We start from the raw sequence: 15,752 nt of genomic DNA, 5'->3' as shown, positions 1-15,752 counted from the left end.
ACAAAATTTTTTAAATTCTTTAAAATTATTTTAAGAAGGTAAGACTTTTGGGTTAGCAGCACAATCACCTACAGATTATGCCACCAAGTCGTCTATGACTCGACAGCACCAAACAACAATACCAACGACAACGACAAAGAGAGAGCTACGTTGGCCTAATGGAAAGGAAGTTATGCTACCAAGCTGAAGGTGGTTGATTTTCATCTGCGGCCCTTGGCTAGGTTCAAATTGTCTTCCTGTCAAACATTCTTCTAGGTGGTATAGCACTGGTTTGTGTGTTGCTGTACAGAGGTAACTCATGGTTGCTGCGATGCTGAAGACTGTGACAGTGATGTGCCAATCGTGGTAATGGGTACCCACGGTGAACAGTGTTGGCTGGAGCTTCCCGACTAAATCAAGCCTGGAAGCAGGAGCAGCATCCACTTCCGAAATGGCTTGCCTCCGAAAACTCTATGTACGAACAGTGCTCAGGCCGCTCATTCATAGGGTTGCTATGAGTCATCTATGACTTGAAGGCACCAAACAACAAACAAACAACATCATCGAGTTAGAACCAACTCACAGCTGACCCTTCAGTGGGTTTTCAGAGGAAATAAATTGAGTTACAGCTGAGAACAAAATATCTTTCATTTCTTATCCTAATAGAGTTTATCTAGTAGGAAATTTTCACATAATAAAACATTGCATAGTTCTAAAAAGAAACATCAAGTAGTATAAAAGTTAGAGGTTCAAGATGTATAGTGGTCTCTTCTGAATGGTGTAATCAATGAAATGCCTTCTGAATAGGTGATATTAAATCACTTAAAACACATGTAGGCATAATTTCAAATATTTTACTCATGTAAAATGAGCTAGTATTTTAAGAAGGGCTCAAAGTTTACACATTATTTTTTTTCTTTTACACATCACTTTTTGATGTAGAGAATAAGATACAGTATGATTGCTATTCTATTCCCTTAATAAATGTTGATAAGCACTGTTGATTGGATGTTTCATGTGGCATTGAAAGGTTATATTTATGAAGTACTAAATAACTGTCTCAAGGCACTCATGCTTTTCTTATAGGAACACCATGCTTGAATTAATCAAGGCCTGTTGTATTTTATTTGACACTTAATTCTTAAAAGGTTAGTTATCTGATTCTCTGAAGCATCTCTGGCAATTGAGAAGTAGAAATATTTTGCCAGAGTAAGGCAAATTCACAGTAATAGGTGATAGTTGTCAAATTCACAACACACACACACACACACACACACAGAGAGAGAGAGACAAGCTAGATTAGACTAGTTAGGCATAAAATGGTAATGACATTATACTCATTTTTGTTAACATCAGAAGAATAGAGAACAATAAGAATAAACAATCACAACTATGTCTAAGAAAACAATAACCCTAAGCCATTGCCAGTATTCATTGTTAAAGAGACAGAGGGAAATAGACATATTTCATGAGTTAAAAAGTGATTGGCCTAGTAGTAAGAAGCTACACTGATATCTCAAACTTACATGGTTCAAATCAATCAGCTACTCTAAAGATGATCAATCTCCTCCTGTGGGATTTACTGCTTCTAAAAACTTTCTGATGGGTCAGATATGGGTCATTTCCAACTTAATGGCAAACAACAACAATACAAATAGAGATATACAGAGGAGATTGACCAACTTTCTCCACTACTTAGTTGGTGAATTTGAACTGCCTGCCTTTGGATTGGTAGTACAACAAAGTTTATGCATACCTTAAATCTAGATTTCTATATAAAGAAGCATTAAACTGACTACTATGCATGCTTATCAAGTGGGAACTGACTCTCAGCTGACACTTGAGAGATACTTCTGAGGTTGTAACTAACACAGGTTGTTTGTTCATCTTTCCTCAAGGACCCACTTGTGGATCAGAACCACCAAAGAGGTAAGACTTTTGGGTTAGCAGCACAATCCCCTATAGATTATGCCACCAGAACTCCCTAAAAAAAGACTCCCTCTCTTTCTCTTTATTGTTGTGTACCATCGAGTTAGAACCAACTCACAGCTGACCCTCCAGTGGGTTTTCAGAGGAAATAAATCACATGGAAGAAGACTCCCACCTTTCTCCCAAGGAACAGTTGATGGATTTGAACTGTGTATCTCTGGTGGCCTACGGCCAAGAAGCTGTCCTGCAATCCCAAAGGCATGTGGTTTGAGTCCACCAGCTGTTTTTTGATCAAAGGATGGGCAATCTTCTCCTGTGTGATTAATTGCCTCTGAAAACCCAAAGGAGGGTCATTTAAAGGTTGGTTCTGAATTGTGTTGGCAATTTACAGGTGATTGTTGCTGTCTACCATCAATTTCTTACCCATTAAATAACCAGAGCATTCACATTCTCTCTCTCTCTCTCTCTGTCTCCACACACACACACACACACACACACACACACACACACACACACAGAGAGAGTCATGATGGCCCAAGGTCAGCAGTTTGAAATTATCAGCAGCTTTGAATGATAAAAGTATTGATTTTTTATTTCCTCTAAAAATTATGGCTTATAATATGCTTTAGTCTCTTTGACATACCACTTGAGAGGGGGGAGAAAAGGAGAAAATGCATCTGTTCTTCTCCACTTGTTGACAGGACCAAATTACTAGGTGAAAATCAGCAATAAGATGATCATATCACTTCAAATAATAGAGAATGACTATATCATTGTATACAGTCTGTATTCCATAAATACCAAACTATTGAGAATCATGTCTAGCCAAGTGAACATCAACCTTTAAGCATCTTAGTAATACTCTTTCTTACTGACATACATTATTAAAGCATAAAAGAGATTTTTAAAAAATAATTGTCATGAATATGAAATGTCAGCTAATTAGATAGTTGATAGTTGAACAATAGGTATACCTATTTCTTTCTGTTACTTTATTTTTTTGGGGGTTACAAAATCAAGCTACATATTCAAACTATGTGTCTTATATGCATTTCCTAATGTATACCTTTTTATGTGTTTATTGATGTATCTGTTGAAGAATTCCAAATAATAACCTTCCACTTCTAATTTTCATTTTTACTTGAAAATGTCCTCAGAGTCCTATGTATTTTAAATATTTAGGAAAAAAAGAGTAATCTGCATTTCAATATCTTTAAGATATATTCTTGTTCTAAACATTACAATGATTAAAATAAATAGAAATAATATTTGTATGAATATAAAGTAAAAATAAAATACATTACTCTGTCAGATCTTCTATTTTTTTTTCCACCAGAGTAGGGGGTACATTAGAAACAATGACTTGCATATCCAATTGGTTGACAACAGAAACCTGGAAAAAAAATTAGATTTTGTTCAGACATTGTTATATGATTTTAAAGGAAAGGAACCTTATTATTTGTTTCATACTATGCGAAGAGACAGTGATTTATCATTTTTATTTGAAGGATAATTAAAAGGACATATATTATGATTTATCATCATAATAAATATATTATGATCTTATTGTGATTCCACTGTGTTGATTTTTATTATTTTAAAGGTGTACTTTTTAGTTACCACATAGTAGTTTATTAAGTCCAAATTAGAAACCCACAAACATCACATTGTTTATACATGTTCTAAATAGGTATATTTTCTTCATGTTGATTTTTATAATATTTTAATTATATTTAGTCATGTGACTTTATATATATGAGCTTAAATCACCATCAAAAACTCTCTCTCTCTGGGAAGCTCTGGCGGCATAGTACATAGGGAGTTTTACTGCTTATCCAATGGCGGTACCTCTCTGGAAGTTTAAATTGAACAAGGGATCCATGGAGATAGATAGACAATCTCTTTCCATGCAATTTACAGCTTTCCTAAACCCACTGGATGGCCAGCTATAAGTCACCTAATATGTACATATTAAATACTAGGAACAACCTTATCTTATTTAGTTTTACACATCTTAACCTTACAATAAATGTACGTCAACATCGCTTCAAATTTTTTACTAAGTTTATTTTTATGTGGATTTTTATTTCACACTTTCCTTCACTGACATGTTTCATACAATCATTCTCATACATTATGTCTTATAAAATTAATCACCTTTAGATTATGTCCACCATTACCCTGTCTTTTCAGGTCCCTGCCAGATTTTTTTCCTTATCTTCCAGCCACCATATTGTCCAGCTCTGACTAGGAGTCAATACTGATTAACCTCTGGGTTGTTTTTACTTATTTTTTTATTTTTTATTACAATATAACACAATGTAAAAATTTTGTTAGAAAAAGAACAGCAATGTTCTTTCCTTCCTGCCCATACTCACCCCTCTGCTCCCATCCCTTCTCCTCTTGAGCACCCATATGTTATCCTTCTGTTTTCACATTAATAGTCTTATACTTTTGTCCTTATGAGACTGAATTGGTTTACTGAGCACAATGTTCTCCATGATTGACATTTGTTGTGTGCATTATTTTTAATATTAATTTAGTCTCTCTCTCTTCAGCTATACTCGGAACTGAAAACATGCCTCCATGCCTGCTGATCTCACCCAAGTTGGAATTTTATATACATCAGCACGCACTATAGATTGAAGTGGATATTTTTAATATAAAATTGCACGTGGGGTGTGTGTATGAGAGTTTCCTTTCTAGATTGGTGCTTACAGAAGTAGCTGGGAACGGTAGTTTGATTTGTAGTAATTCCTTAAAGTAGTAACTCCACAACTATTTGGTTTGGTTTGGATTTTTAAGTTCTTACATGCCTACCTAGCAAAAGTGGTTTTAAAAGATTTTATACATTGATTATCTAAAATTATATTTTATATTAGTCCTGTTGTTTTATGATAGCAAATACAAATCTTTTTTCCATCACTTGCTGATAAAAAACAAAAAGAATGTTGCGGCAAGACTGCTGTGACCTTTATATCTAGTCTATTATGGTGATGGGTCTTTACTACAATCAGAAAATTAAAAATATGATCATTACCGCTTGAATGTATACAAAGTTTAAACAGGTCTTGAGTACTAAACAAGTACCATGGGCATTTTAAAATTTAATGTAAAGCATGGTAAATGTGGTACACTAAACTAATTGTTCAAAATTACTTTTCTAATGTTTAGCTTTGACTCTTACCATATGACTAAGTCAAATGCAAAACACACTGAATATAAGTTGGTTCTTACTCATAGTAACCCTGTGTCAAATATATCTGAGTCTCTAAAGAGTAACAGGAATGAGAGCCCATTTTTCTACTGGGGAGTCTCTGGTGAAGTTCAACTCTCAGAGCCTTAGAAGTTTTGGGTTATCAGTGCAAGTTACTTATGACTATGTCACTACAGCTCCCCACATGATTGAGTTAGGCTAATAATTTGAATGAGGTAAATAGTGCTTTTGGGGTGAGGATGCACAAATAACATGTGTACACTATGGATGTGAGGATTGATAAATTTTGTCATCCTGTCAGACTTAACTAGAACATATTCAACTTTAGAAAATGAAACTTTTATTATCCTCAGAAAGAAGTAAAAAGTGCAATGTGTTCTTTTGGAACAGAGCGTCTAGTTGAAGACGGAGCAAGATCAATAGAAACAGTAGCAACAGCAACAGAGGTGGTGAAGAATTAAAGGCAGATATGAGACAGAGTTGAACTGAAAGAGCAGTCCCAAGGAGTAAGAGCTGAGGACCTGTGTCTAGACTTACTGGAAAGCTAACAAGTGACTCCACAAGAAACAGAACTAAAGGAGATATGTAACATTGGTCAAGAACCACAGAGCAAACATGTCTGAAAAACTGTTTATTTGATGTCTTACCTGAATTGAAACCTTTAACTTTCTTTATAAATCTCATAATTGTTAATATAAGTATGTTCTGTGTGGCCATTTACAACAATTAGTAGACTAATAAGTAACAAAGTCTTGATTTGACTGGGATGGTTGTTAATGGAATTGATAGAAGAAGATGTGATAGAGTGGAAGCAGGTCTGCCTTCAGAGGAATTGGTTTGGTTCTGTTGGTTTTGTGGAGGGGGGGGGGATTCTTCTTTCTTATAGAGTTAATGGAGGCCAGTTGATGATTCTCCTGTGCCAACTACTTACTATACTCTCACAATAAAAAAATATACATTAATCTTGACTATATATTTAACTGAAGTACATTTCTTTTTTTTAAAGTACATTTCTAATACTTTTGCTCATACTTTTTACTAGATTATTCAGAAGAAATATTAAATAATGCATACTTCCCAGTTGGTAGAGATCTCACAGGTAGAGATATTGATATGTAATATTTTGAATTAAATATTGTGTCATTTTATGATTAAAGAAATGTAATGTGTGCAAATGACATAAGAAAAGAGGCAGAATATAAAAGTAATGCTGTTGGCTATTTCCAAACATAAGTAAATCAAAGATCATCAATATCATCAATGAAAACTTTGAAAGAATAATACCTATTAGAGCAAATTTTATTTAAAAAGGTTTTGTTATTTTTTCCACTATAAAAGTCTAAAATTTTTTAAAAAAGCAATTTAAATAACAAAAAGAAATTTCATATATTTTAAGTTTTGCATCATAATTCTGAAAGTATTAAAAAATTAATACTATATAAAACTAAACTAATATGTTCAGAGTACTGTATAGTGAAAGTTAGATTTAAAGGCTAAATAAAAATAAAATACTTTTGATGTTATTTTCACAATCACATATCAAAAATATTATGTGTCTCTCAAATGTAAAAACATTAAAAGGCTGAACATTTTATTAAACTGGATTAAACTTACTCCCTTTAATGTTTTTTAAAACAAGCTTAAAATAAATTGAAATTTATCTTTGAGTTGAAAACATTAATCCATAGTTAATAACTGTACCATATGAATCTCTTTTATCTGAAATTTTAACTACTTACAAGTACATCGGCTTTGCTACTTAACCCCTTCCCATAGTCATCAGTTGCAATAACTTGAAACTTGAAGTAAGATCTTCTCATGTTATGGAAGAGCATAGCCGTTTTGATAAGTCCTGTATATGTTTCCACCACAAATCCTTCTTTCCCTTCTTTAATTGGTGGTATTATAAGTCTGTAGGCCATGGCACTATAATTGCCAGTATCTACGTCAGTAGCCTAGGAAGAAAAAACAAACAAACAAATCAGAATATAGTAAATAGGTTGGAACGGAGCAACCTTTATTTAATTTCATAAGATACATATTTCTTATATAATAATAAAAAAATTTTCATAATTTTCCTGACTATCCAAATGCTGTTTGATAAAATCTTGTATCCATAGAGCTGATTTTTTTAAATTTAACTTATAATGACTACTAGATTTTGATGAAAAGCACATTGACAATAATGGGATATACAGATTTATTATTATTACCATTACTACTACTACTACTAATATTATTGGTATACATAATTGGTTACACCCTGTGCTGTGATCAAAGTGGTTTAAAAATGGAATTGGTTACTTAACCATTATCTTGGTATAATACATAGCATCTGTTTTTGCCTCAACTCAACATATTTCCTAAAGGAGAACACATAAAATACTATATTTGAATATATCTCAATAAAATTATTAATTCTAAACAAGGAAATTTAGTGATAACTAGTTATTTGTATGTTCCATTCAATTGGATTACAATACAAACTAAGACTTTTGTTATTGAAGAGTAAGCTCTACACACACTAACTCTTAAATCCATTAGGATTAAATGGAGATAATTGACTCTAATACCTTTTTCTTTTTAAAAAATAATTCAGATAAATACATTAACATCTCATGCTATAGGCACGTGGAATTTGCGCGAGGAATAACAGAACAGCTGATGCCTTTAAAGTGTAGAGCTAGTGAAGAATATTCATTATCATAGACCACAAAAAGAACAAATAGAACAAACACACCTAAATGGAAGATGTGCTGCCCGTGTGTTCCATAGAAGCAAGGGGTGTAAGTCTTTGTCTCACATATTTGGTTATTTTGTTAGGAGGAGTCAGTCCTTGGAGAAGAACATCGTGCTTTGAAAATAAGAAGGTATGGGGCAAAAAACCACCTCAAAAAAAAAAGCCTAAAGATAAGGGATTGTCATAGTAACCCCAACAACAGGCATAAACATAGAAGACATCGTGAAAATGGCACAGACTTTCACAAGTTTCTACTTAAGTTGGCTACCACTGGCTCAACACCATCTAACCACAAGTTTTTGCGTATGTTATCTCACTGTCCCACTACATCTTTTCTGTATGAGTAGATTCTAGTTTTGTCATTCTGTTGTCAAAAAAGTGGAAAATCAGAGAGATTAGCAACTCACTCAAAATCACACAGATAATCACACAGAACTGGGTACATATCACAGGCAAACAAAGGATTTGGAATTACTAAAAAAATATTTTTTTTAACTTATTCCATCATATTTATAATTGTAAAAGAAAGTTATGCTAGGTTCATGACACAGTCATTAAAGTCTATAGAGAAATGGCCCTGGTGAACAAAATTAAGTTATGCCTAGAGATTTTTAAAGAATGAAAGTCAGAAATGAATACAGTAATTATCCTGACTATAATTATATTTAAAAATGAAAGCTTAAGCACAAGCAACAGCTTATCATTCCTAAGACCTCACCTGGAATTTTTAAAATTAAAAGTTAAAATTGCCCAAAATTACAAGAAAATCACCAAATAATTGCCTATATTGTACAGGGGAATAGGTGAGCTATTAATTTTCTAACAGCCTGTATAGCTGTTCTCCTCTGCTGCCTAAATGAATACTATAGATTCAGTAATATTAGTAAAATAATTAGTAGTGTCCTAAGAACTTTCAAAGTCCATTAAAGTCCAATAAGGCTAACTTTAACTCTAATCTGCCAATTAGACATTTTTATCATTTAGCAGCACTGAGGACTCAAAATAGAACAAAAGCTGTTGTAGAATGTCAAGGTAATACTTCTCAGATCTCACATTTTAGCGTGTTAATGTCAGTATGTCAAGCTGTGTTTTCAAGGGGCTATAAAATCAGCCCTTCTTAAACTATGTTAACTTGTCTCTTGTATCTTAAGCAACTAGAGGGAAATCTTGATTTTTAAAAGCCCTTAAGGAAGTATGCTATGTAAACAAAATATGCAAAAGGAAAATGTCAGGTAAAAAGGATCTATTTACAAGATCATTCAAGACTTCCGCACAAAGAAAAAGGAGAAAATTCTTTTAAATGAGAATCATCAATGTTTTATTTTTACATAAAAATTCATAAAACTTATCACAATGTCAGGTTATTTTTTTTCTAATTTCAAAATTTTTATTTACTGTCTGTAAGTAAGTTTAATGCAACTTTGAAATGTTATAATTAACATAAAAATACTTTGCGGTATAACTGTTGTTGTTATTGTTGTGTACCAGTAAGGCAGAAGTAATTCATAACTGCCTCTCCAGCAGGTTTTCAAAGGCAGTAAATAGACTGTCCATCTTTCTCCCATGGACCAGCAGGGAGATTCAAACCACATACCTTTGGGTTGGTACCACAATTCATTACTACTAAGCCACCAAATGGGAAAGTATGTATCCAAGGGCTTGTCCAAATTATTAAGGAGTAATAATGTCAGTTTGAAGTGTAAGGTGCACCTGCTTCAGGCCATGGTCCTTTCAGTCACTTGGTATACATCTGAGAGCTGGACAATGATGATAGAAGAGAATTATACCTTTGAACTCTGTTGTTGCAGAAGAGTGTTGAAGAAGATCCCATAGATTATCAAAAGAGCAAACAGATATGTCTTGGAAAAGAAGGCACTAGAGTGTTCCTTGAAGTCAAGGACAAAGAGGCTTCATCTCATATTCTTTGAACATGTTGATAGGGGAGGTAACTCCTTAGGGAGGGATATTATGCTTGGGAAGGTGGAGGAATGGCAAAGGAGAGCAAGATCCTCAACCAGACCATTTGACACAGTGACTGCAGCAAGGGGATTGTGAGGTTTGCATGGAATAGAACTGTTAAAATTGGTTGTTCATAGAGTTGCTAGGAGTTGAACTCCATGGCACACTATGTAATATTGATATGTAATGAAATGCAGATCACCATTTGAATTAAAAAGTCCCTTAATGAAAGCAAAACCTTTCTGTAAAGACAGTTGATTCCAAACCATGGTGACTCTCCAGTGAGTTTCCAAGGCTATAAATATTTTCTCCCATGGAATGGTCCAGGGGTTCAAACTGATAACTTTTTAGTTAGCAGCTCAACACTAACCTGAAATCTACTACCACGTCTGACACTTCAGTAGGTTTTCAGATGCTATAAATCACGCTTGAGGAGATTGTCCATCCTTTTTCTATGGATAATCTGGTAGATTCTGTATGCCTTTGGGTTGACAGCATAATTTCTTACCCACTAGACCAGCAGAACTCCAAAATAAGAAAAAACTTCCATATGTAAATGCATACTTTTGTTGAGTTTTAATTTTGTTTTCTTATAAAATATTTTGGAAAAAGAAATATCATTTCTTTATATAACATTACTGTGGCCTTTCTCTCTTGTATTCTTGCTAATGAGAAGATGTTATAGGAGGTTCTAATCAGGGATATTTGATTGGAGTATAAATAAAACAGTCAAAAACTAAACCTTCATTCTATTTTAAAGTCTTGATAAGTCTCAACCATGTTGGGTTTGTAAAAGCTTCCTTTCCAAGTGTAAATACCTTCGACTTTCATAAATGAACTGACCTTATATCACAGAATAACATTCCATTTCTCAGATGTGGCCAGTGCAAGGTGTTTATTCCCAAGGGTCTTTGTGATAGCAGACAAATAGACAAAATAGGTCTCATTATGCAGATTTCTCTAAATATTGACAAGGGAACTCCAGAAACAAATGCAACTGAAGAGCATAAAAACAAATCTTGTCCTCCTTCCTGGGAATAGCCTGTAATAAACTTAATCTTGTGTAAGAACTTGTCACTACCAAATTCTCCCTTCTAAATATTCTATCTTTACTACTCTGGAGGTCTTTCAGTCAACTGTGACTTTTGTTACCTTCAGTTTTGTTCCAACAATGTAAGAATATACTCTGTTTTATGTTACAGTGGAGTAACCATTTTCAATTTAAATAATGGAAGCATATGTATATATGGACTTTCTCCTGGAGTGTTAAAACCACTGTAATTTTAAAATCACAAGCTGTCATCAATCTTTACCAAATATTACTACTTTTTAAATGTCCAGAAAAGTGCTTCTTATAATAATTCTGTAGTTATACATCACAATGATCACAAATCATTCACCATTTAAAGAAAATGAAATAGCATACATTATTCCTAAGCCACAGGTTGTTACTAATCTAAATGAAATTTCCTTTCGGCTCCCACATTTACGTAGTCTTTTTTCCCATTTTCTCTGTAAAAGCATAACCATCATAGTTTGGATAGAATCTCATCATCCTTAACTATTTAAATTTCCATCTCTTTCTCCCTAACTCCAGCTCATCAGCAAGTACTATGCTTTTGCCTCTGCAAGATTTCTCATATCCACTCTTTTCTGCCAAGCTGACACGTGCAACTTCAGGGCTCATCACATCTCACATTTTACTTATCAATGGCTAAAAAGTAACTGATAGCTTCCCCTTTAATAGAAAAGAAATTGCATAAAAAATACATAATATAATTCAAATAGATCCCAGCTTATTTGTCACATTCCATTTTCTATATTCTGCAATTCCCTTTTCTCCCTAAATAGTACAGTCTATGTTCTGTCATGGTCCTAAGACTTCGCATATAGAATTATATATGCTGTTGTTTTGTGCCATATAATCGGAGTCAACTCATAGCTGAAAGTGTGGCAGGTTTTCAAAGGCAAAGCACTGAAAAAAAAGTGTCCATCTTTCTCCCTGGAGCAGCTGATGGATCCCAATCATAAGCTTTTGGGTTGGCAGAACAACTACTCATTACTAAGTCACTAGAGCTCCCTAAAAAAGATACATTAGTGACATATTTGTCCAATGCAATGAATGCTTTGATTTTTTGACTGCTACTTCCATTGATGTGTGTGATGCTCAGTAAAACAGTACTACTAAGTCCACCTGAGCTCAAAGTAATCCATGTACAAAGTATAACTAGTCCACAGGGATTTCTAGGCCATATTTTTTTCAACAGATCTTAAATGTGTATGTGTGACCATGTCTATGGTTCTATGTATCTCAATCTTTAACATAATGCCTTTAAAAGTGTTTCCATTTAGTTTTTGGTAATATATTTCATATGCAGAGGTATCTTGGAGATTTTGTATGCTGTGTTCCAGCTCATTATATTAAAGCTTTAGCACAATAAAGTAGACACACCCATCTTGCAGTTTCTCAGGGCACATAAAATTTCTTTTTACACAATACTGTAGTGTATTAAGTTTGAAATACTGTGAAAATTTCCAAAATGTGATATAGAAGCATGAAGTGGGTACATGCTATTAAAAAAAAAAGGTGCAATTGACATATTGGATACAGAATTGCTACAATCCTTTAGCTTGTTTAAAAACAAAGGGAAGCAAAACAAAATAAAAATAAAGTACACCTTAATATTTTTTCTATACGTTTTATCACAGCTTACTATAACAATTTATTTTCCTCACTCATGACACTTTTTGTTTCACATTCATACATTAATGTGTAATTTTCAAATAATATTTGACTTAACTGGTAAAGAAGATCTGGTGGTTTAGTAGATTAGGTGTTTAACTGATAAATAAAGGGGGAAATGTGAGGTAATGAGCTTTTGTAATTGGGCTTTTGTAATTGTTTTCAGCCTTAGAAACTCTATGGGGCAGCTGTACTCTGCGATGGGGTCTCTGAGACTTAGACTCACTTTGATTTTAGTGGAATGGAGTAAAAGAGTGACCATCTGAAGAACAGTAAATAGATGTGAGTTAATTCTACCACTTATCAGTTGTATGATAGTAGGCAAGTAATTTATGTAGGGCTTTGCTTCATTACCATATTAGTAATATATGGAAATGAGGACTTGCAGACAAGATTGGACATGGATATCTACAGAGACGCAAAGCACTATGTGTGGCACAAAGTAGTAACAAAATTCAAACCCACTGTAAAAGAGTCAGTTTTCACTCACAGCTATTCTATATGACAGAACTGCCTCACAGTTTCTAAGACTGTAAACTATAGACCCAGACTATCACATTCTTCTCTTGCAGAGTGGCTAGGCTAGTGGATTTGAATAATTGGTGAAGGTTAGAAGCTGACTACTCAACGTTTGTGTTACTGTACTGTTAATGTTTTCTCTACAAAGACAAACACTTTAAAAATTGATGATAAAAGGCTCTCTCTCTCTCTCTCTAGCAGTTTGAATTCACCATTAACTCTATGGGAAAAAAGATGGAGAATCTTCTTCCATGTTATTTACACCCTCAGAAATGCACTAAAAGAAAAACTGTGAGGTGCTTGAGATTCAACACCACTAAATTTCATATGAAAGAAGTACTATATGAAATGCAGAATATGAACAATATAACACACACACACACAAAACACATATTTATCCTTCCATTTAATAGAAAATCATGAAGGATGGCACAGCATTTGAAACTGTATCTGAATGCTAAGTACGTATAAATTCCACAAATGATGTCTTCTCATTTATTTCCTAAGAAACAACAAATACAAATCTCTACTACATAAGAAACTCTTTAGCATTGCTTTTATAGGAAAAATGTATGTCAAGAATGAATACAATTTCTAAACCTTTTACTATTAAAAACAAGTAGAGAATATGCAGAAGTATATAGAATATAATATAGTGATTATCCAAAGAAAAGCTTTTAGTATTGTTAAAGTGACACTAAATGCAAAAAAAGGATGCATTTCCAGTAGAATGGTGCTATTTGTGCAAAGCAAACTAAATGTGTCTCATTGGTTTTGTTTAAATTGTGACATTTTAAAATGACTTACATACACTGCAACATTTAAATATAAACAAATTCAACACAAACAGATTGCGCCCAATGATGTCCTTCATTTATATGTAGACCTCTCTGGTGATGTAGTGGTAAGAAACTGTGCTGCAATACCAAAGGTACATGGTTCAAACCCACCAGCTGTTCCTCTGGAGAAGGATGGACAATTTCCTCTCTGCATAACCACTACAAGTTCAGATATGTGTCAATTCTGACTCAATGGAACACAACAACAAAACAACAAACTTCATTCTACACATGCTTGTGTGTGAACTTGTTTTCAAAGAAGAAATTATGTTAAGAGTAAATACACCATTGGATTGATTTAGTGACTGGGGTAATTGGGATGGGTGTATGGTGACACTGTGATTGGCACAGGACAGAACAGAGTTTAGGGCTGTTGTACATAGGGTTGCTATGAGTCGCAAGTGACTTAACAACATATAACAACAACAACAACAAATATACCATTATTACTTTCTCTTGAATCTATTCCTAATTCACACCCACCCTATGTGAGAAGAGTAGTGCTGTCCATGGACTTCTCTAGGCTGCAGTCTTTATAAGTCGAGATTACCAAGTTTTCCTCTGCGGATCTAATGGGTCTTTCTGACCTGTCAGCCTTTCTGTTAACAACCACGTACTTACCCACTGTACCATCAGAGCTGCATCTGTGCCCCCTGAAATGCTAGGATTATTTTTTAGCCACACTCAGATCTATTGAAAAACACATCTTATTCATTGATAAGTGATTGGGCATGACCAAATATTTTATGCAAATGATTGGACGACATTTTCTTTCTCTAATATGTAGGAAAATAGATGCCTGTGCTTTGGATGGTCTGCCATGGATGTTCTCTTGGAAAATAGATTTCACCTTAGCTGACCACTTTCAAGCTGTTAAAACCAAAGACACTATACTACAAATGATCAACTCACTGACCCCAGTCAATTCCAAATCAAAGCCATCCTCCATAAACTTTCCAAGACTATAAATTATAACATGAAGAGGCTGCTCATAATTCACCAGAGCTGCCTGTGAATTCTAACAGGCAGAGACACTTGGGTTTTGGGTTAGCAGTGCAGCTTGCTACAGGCCACACTACCCGATCTCTCTTACTAGGATATAGAATACAACTGAACCCAAACTCATTGCCTTCCAGTCAATTAAAGTTAATTGAGTTGCCAATGCAATAAATCATCAGGGCAAGTGAATGTCTGTCTTCTGTGGAGTGGTTGGTGGATTGAAAGAATGACAATCTTCCTGCTAGCATCCGAAAATAACAATTACTACTTCACTAGGCACAGAAGCATTAAAATATTAGGTCAATTACCTGGGATATTGAATGAAACTATAATTGTAAATGTCTAAACCACGAAATCATTTCCATGACATCAAAGTGAGAGCAGGAAAAAGGCTGGATAGAAATTTCAGGAGGCAAATGACTTTATAGTAATTCTCTCATATTCTATTGAGTAGGAAACTGACTTATAGCTGATCATCCAACAGCTTTTCAGAGGCTGTAAATCACATGGGAGAAGATTGCCTACTCTTTCTCCTGCAGAGCAGTTAGTTGATTTGAACTGTCTGTTTTGGGGTTTGCAGCACAGCCCCTTACCCACTAGGCCAGCGTATATCACTATGTTGTTATGTGCCGTTGAGTCACTTGCGACTCATAGTGACCCTATGTACAACAGCCCTAAACTCTGCTCTGTCCTGTGCCAATCGCACTGTCTCTGACACTCCCATCCTGATTACCCCAGTCACTGAATCAATCTACCTCATAGAGGGCTTTCCTCTCCTGTGCTGTCCCTCCACCCTCCCAAGCATGATGTCCTTCTCCAAGGACCTAT

At 34.4% G+C, this 15,752-nt stretch overlaps 1 protein-coding gene across 1 annotated transcript in view; it reads right to left on the bottom strand.

Moving 5' to 3' along the window:
* PCDH15 (protocadherin-related 15) overlaps positions 1 to 15,752 on the bottom strand; it is a 454,971-nt gene that overhangs the window by 59,599 nt on the left and 379,620 nt on the right. Inside the window, exons 24-25 of the mRNA XM_006880391.1 lie at positions 6,865 to 7,080; positions 3,213 to 3,301 (exon numbers count right to left, since the gene is read on the bottom strand). Coding sequence (XP_006880453.1) covers positions 3,213 to 3,301; positions 6,865 to 7,080 — 305 coding nt within the window. The remainder of the gene's footprint in view (positions 1 to 3,212; positions 3,302 to 6,864; positions 7,081 to 15,752) is intronic.

Source organism: Elephantulus edwardii, unplaced genomic scaffold (genome assembly GCF_000299155.1).
Source record: "Elephantulus edwardii isolate Elephantulus edwardi_28Jun2011 unplaced genomic scaffold, EleEdw1.0 scaffold00007, whole genome shotgun sequence".
In the NCBI taxonomy this organism is placed as follows: domain Eukaryota; kingdom Metazoa; phylum Chordata; class Mammalia; order Macroscelidea; family Macroscelididae; genus Elephantulus; species Elephantulus edwardii.
This window is presented reverse-complemented; position numbering and strand designations above follow the sequence as displayed.